This window comes from Tympanuchus pallidicinctus, unplaced genomic scaffold (genome assembly GCF_026119805.1).
Source record: "Tympanuchus pallidicinctus isolate F22 unplaced genomic scaffold, pur_lepc_1.0 scaffold51, whole genome shotgun sequence".
Classification (NCBI taxonomy): Eukaryota; Metazoa; Chordata; class Aves; order Galliformes; family Phasianidae; genus Tympanuchus; species Tympanuchus pallidicinctus.
In genome coordinates this window covers 195398-200627 of record NW_026294771.1, presented here as the reverse complement: position 1 = coordinate 200627, position 5230 = coordinate 195398, and the positions used below count along the sequence as shown (strand labels likewise).

General features: G+C 56.9%; 1 protein-coding gene across 1 annotated transcript; it reads left to right on the top strand.

Moving 5' to 3' along the window:
• Positions 1-682: 682 nt before the first annotated feature.
• Positions 683-2943, top strand: NXPH3 (neurexophilin 3). The gene is made up of 2 exons (XM_052705058.1): positions 683-1104; positions 2186-2943. Exons 1-2 carry the CDS (start codon positions 1048-1050, stop codon positions 2915-2917), a joined length of 789 nt encoding a protein of 262 aa, XP_052561018.1. The 5' UTR covers positions 683-1047; the 3' UTR covers positions 2918-2943.
• The last annotated feature ends 2287 nt before the right edge of the window (positions 2944-5230 follow it).

The window sequence follows — 5230 nt, the reverse complement described above, 5'->3', positions numbered from 1 at the left end:
TTGTGCCTCAGCCCCACACTGCCATGTAAGGACCGCTCCCTGCACACCATTGGGCCTTCTGGAGACCCCTCAGTGCCCCATCTCCATGCTGCCCTGTGCCCCATCCATCCCTTTGGGGACACCCTTGTGCCCCAGCTCATGCTGCCCTTTGGGGACACCGCAGTGCCCAATCTCCATGCTGCCTTTTGAGGATACCCTCCCTCTGTACCCCATTTGGCCTTTTGGGGACCCTCCAGAACCCCATCTCCATGCTGTCCTTTGGGGAACCCCCCGTGCCCTATCCATCCCTTCGGGGAGTCCCTTTTGCCTCAATCCCATGCTGCCATTTGAGGACCCCGCCCCCCATGCCTCATTTAGCATTTTGAGGACCCCCTTCATCTCCATGCTGCCGTTTGGGGACCCCCCCTTGTCTCCTATCCATCCCTTTTGGGATCCCCCTGTGCCCCATCTCTGTGCTGCCATTTGGAGACCCCTCCTGTGCCCTATCCATCCCTTTGGGGACCCCCCAGAGCCGTATCTCCATGCTGCCCTTTGGGGATATCGCCCCCGCCTCCCCGTGTCCTATCCATCCCTTTGGGGACTTCCCAGCACCCCATCCCCACACTGCCCTTGGGGACTCCTCCCGGGCCTCCTTTGGGGACGCGGTGCCAGGCAGCAAAGGGTTACGCTCGGAGGTGCCGCTCGGCTCCCGGCACCTGGAAGGAAGGGAGGGGAGGAAGGCACGGAGCGGAGTTTGCGGCGGTCCCCGAGAAGGCGGCGAGCGGCGGCAGCGGTGAAGCAGCGGCGGGAGCCGCCTCGCCCCCGGTCCGGTACCGCCGCCCGGAGCTCCCTATGGGCGAAGGGGGGGATCGAGGAAGCGGCTTCTAAAGGGGGACACCCCCTCCCTTTCCCCTGGCTGACGTTCTCCCCCGCTTAAAAAGAAGGGAGGGAAAAAAAAAAAGAAAAAAAAGAAAAAAAAAAGAAACAACACCAAAAAACCACCAGAAACCCACCCAAAGCCGCACTAAATTTGAGGGAACAGCGAAGGCAGGCGGCATCGGCTGGAAAATGCATCTCACTCGGAGCTGCATCGGCTTCCTGATCCAGGGGAGCATTTCTCTGCTGGTGAGTGGCAGGGAAGGGGAGAAGAGGGCTGCAGAGGACGGGGGTCGGGCAGCTCGGGGGACGGGGGACGGGGGGTTTGCAGCCGGGAGCGTCCCCAGATCGTTTTATCGCCCCCCACCCCATCCCTTGCCGAAACGAGCATCCCAAAACTTCTGCTATTTTGCAGCAGGGAGAGGCTGGGCAGCAGGCAAGAGGGGGGGCTCACAGGTGAGGGGTGACAGTGGAGATTCCTCCGGATCACCTCTAAAAGCTGCAACCTCCTCCTGGCGCAGCATCCCCGGGCTGGGGGGCCACCTCCTGCCCTTCGCGAGGCCGCGCTCAGCTCCTCACCGAGCCCTTCGCACCCCGGCGTTGGGAGCGAGCAGCTCGGCACTCGGCGCCGGGATCGCTCCCGAGCATCGGTGCATTTCCCCCCAGCCCTCGCCCGGAGCGATGGGGCTGCAGCATCTGCATCCCGCCAGGAAGGATGAGCTGCCTCGCATCCACCTGCCTGCTGGGTGCTCACCTACCTGCAGCTACGGGGCAGCCCCCAGCCCCCACCTGCACCTGTGTGGGGTTTGTGATGCCCTACCGGATACCGTCAGGCTGGTAGGGAATGGAAAGGAGTTTGCAGAGAAGCTCAGGATTTGGCTCTCGCTCACTTCTGCTGCCCCTGGCTCCATCTCTTCATCAGACTGTGGCATGGTTTGAAGGTCAGAAGAGGGGTCTGTGAGCGTGCTGTCAGCCTCAAAACTGGTGGAAAAGCCATGAAGGCACACTGATGTGCACCTTCTGCCCATTGGGGATACTCTGGGGGCAATGGCTCTGCCCAAGGAGTTCCCACTGGGGAAAACGCATCTATCCCAGCTCCCCTCACCTATTCCCTGAGCAACCAAGAGAAGGAAAAAATTGTTGCCAGAAAAGAAATAGGGGATATGGAAGGGTGGCAGAATGGAAAGACAAAAGAAAAGGGAAATAAGGAGAGCAAGGATAAGAAAGGGGATGGCTGGGCCATACCTGGAGATGGTGGGATGACTGGAGAACAAGATAGGGGGCTGGTACCCACCGCCAAGCCCTCACGCTCTGCCATCACTGTGTTCAGGTGGTCTGCGGCCAAGAAGGGCCAGGGAAAGGCGCTGAGCAGCGTGAGCCTGAGAGCCAGGAGAGAGACCAAGCTCAGGAGACCGGAGAGCTGCTCCCCACCAAACCCCTGCTCACCCCAACCTTGCTGCAGAACGTGACCCTCCTGGAGCTGGTGAGCAGCTCGCGGGAGCTGTGGGATATCCTGGACAACCTCTCGGAGCGGGATCACGCTCCACATCCCCGAGGACAGAGGGACTTGGAGTCGGCCTCGGGCAAACTGAAAAAAATATTTGGTTGGGGAGATTTCTATTCCAACATCAAGACGGTGAAGTTAAACCTCTTGATCACCGGCAAGGTGGTGGATCACGGCAACGGCACCGTCAATGTGTTCTTCCGCCACAACTCCACCGGGCAGGGGAACATCTCGGTCAGCCTCGTCCCTCCCACCAAGGCTGTTGAGTTCGACCTGGAGCAGCAGATCTTCATCGAGGCCAAAGAATCCAAAATCTTCAACTGCCGAGTGGAATACGAGAAAGTGGACCGTGCCAAGAAAACCACGCTGTGCACCTACGACCCATCCAAGACCTGCTACCACGAGCACACCCAGAGCCACGTCTCCTGGGTCTGCTCCAAGCCCTTCAAAGTCATCTGCATCTACATCACCTTCTACAGCATAGACTACCGGCTGGTGCAGAAGGTTTGCCCCGACTACAACTACCACAGCGACGTGCCCTACTTCCCCTCGGGGTGATGCGTGCTCAGGATGTCCCGGTGATAAGCGGGTGCTGGGGGGGGCGGGGGGAGGGATGGGGATGGTTTTTAAGCAGGGTGGGTCCCTGGAAGTGAGGAAGGAGGAGGATTTTCAGTTTTCCCCTAAAGCTCCAATTGTCGAGAGGAGAGGAAATTTGGGCTATGGGGGTAAAGGCGTTGCTAAAGTTGGCCCGGATCCGTGGTCTTTAGAGACTGGTACGGGGTCTGAATGTAGGATACAGAAAATAGGACATAAAGCCAGAATCAGGACTCACGTTTCTCAGTGCAATAACGGGTTTTTGCCTGGATCTAGGCCACGTGGGCCTAAAAGGTGGGGGACCAGGTGCAGAGGGTTGCAGGAGCAGGTGGGCACAGCACGGAGAGCGCGGCAGGGACAAGGGCACCTGGTGCACGCCATGGCTGGGGGACAGCCAGGCACAGCCACCTCATCTCCCCCCAACCAGGTGCTGGGAGGAACAGGGCTGCGTTTTCCCACACTTGTGCTGAACGTTGGGGTGGGACAGGGAGGGACACCCCGGGTGCCAACCCACCGCAGCCCACTGGTTTGGGGGACTGGGAAGGATGGAGCTGCAGAGAGAGGAATCCTGGTCGGATCTGTCGAATCTCGCTGACACAATGTGTGATTCATGTGTTTCCCCTGACGCTGTGTGATTCATGCGTTTCCCCTTCATCTCATTTGTGTTTCATGGGGCTCCCACCCGTGTCTGTGTGTGCTGGGCTCAGAGCTGCCGGTTTCTGGGTGCAGAAGAGGGCGGTTGGGTGGCGGAGTCGAGCTCTGACTGTAGCATTTAACTGACCTGGAAGGAAAAAAAACTCACAGTGCTGTCCTTGGGAGAGAGAATAAAGTTTTTACGGTGGTAACGAGGCAGGTCAAGTGTTGTTACTGACAGCAAATTCAGTCTGTGCCCGAGGCAGGCGGGTGCTCAGGGTATTGCTGTGCTCCCACTGGGCTGTGCCTGTCCAAATTCAGCTCTGCTCCGTTACCTGGACTTCTCTTGTAAAGGGACATTAGGCCCTATTTTGGGCATCAGACCCCTCCACTTTCCCACTGTCACCCCCCTGTCCAGTGGCCACTGATTGTACATGGAGCTTTTCTGCACCTCCCATGGCTATTCCCTACTTCCCCCGTGAGCATCCATGCTCTAGGTTCACACTTTGCTCCTACAGAGAAGACCAAACAAAAGCAGCATCCCCCCTCCCAGCCCTCCCTTGTGCCCCCAGACTGTGTATCCATAGCACCAGGCCAGCTTAAGCCAGCAAATCGCATTCAGCCAACAGCACCGTGGCCCATGTATTAGCAAGGTGTTACTTCCACAGCAGGTTTTACGCTTCAGCCTCTACAAGTCCAATCCCTTCCTTCTCCCCAGACCGGAGCTGGGTTTGCTGGGTGCTGGCACACATCTGCCAAGTTCCATCACGTGCACTCATATAGGCAGGAGCCAGTTCCAAAATACATCGAGCAAAGAAAGCCTTTTAGTGCAATAATCAATGAGAGGACTTTTACTCGGAGAACAGAAAGTTTCAAACGCTTTGAGAGAGCGGTTTCAGAAAATAACAGGATGAGCATTTGGGGAGGGGGAGAAAAGCCATCTCACCAAAGCTTATGCTGCAAGGAAGGTCTGCAGAAAGGCACAGACAAAACAAACAAAACCTCCGCACACAAAAGTTGCCCATTTGGAGAAATTTCAGACAATTGCCATTTGAAGAAACAGAGCAGACAGCAGGAACAGAAAAACAGGCTACAAAGGATGCACCATTGTCAAAAGTGATGTGGCAGCGCAGTTACTAGGAGACCAGGACGGGCCATTATTCTGGGTTGGGAGAAGAGGATTCCTGCTAGCGGAGTCACAACCCGCTCTCAGAAAAGGATTTTGCTGAGCTGGAGGGCAAACAACGGGAGGGAAAATCGTGCATCCCAAACCTGCACAGTGCACAGAGAGCACCGCTCCTTTGGGTCGCTGCCCTTGGGGATGGCTCGTGGGCATGGCTCACGTTGTGAGGGTAGCAAAGAGCTCTGAGTTGACCAAATCCAACCCCAGCCCATCCCCAACCCATCGCCTGCTGTCCACATCCCCAAGTGCCACATCTACCCTTGGCCATGAGCTGTGCCTGCTCCTCGAGTGGAGCCAGACCCTATGACTGCAGGATCACCAAGGCGAATTTCTTTCCCAATTAACAGCTGAACATAAAATGGATTTTTTTTTTTTTTTTTCTGGGGGGCGGGGGGGAGGGGGAAGAGCTAAAATTTGTCCAAATGAAGTTTCTTGAGTTGCAAACTTCATTACAAACAGAG

Bases quoted from the DNA above. Each gene is read 5' to 3' on its own strand.
- NXPH3 (XM_052705058.1), top strand. From the start codon at position 1,048: ATGCATCTCACTCGGAGCTGCATCGGCTTCCTGATCCAGGGGAGCATT. The intron at 1,105-2,185 runs GTGAGTGGCAGG...CACTGTGTTCAG, and splicing joins AGGGGAGCATTTCTCTGCTG to GTGGTCTGCGGCCAAGAAGG.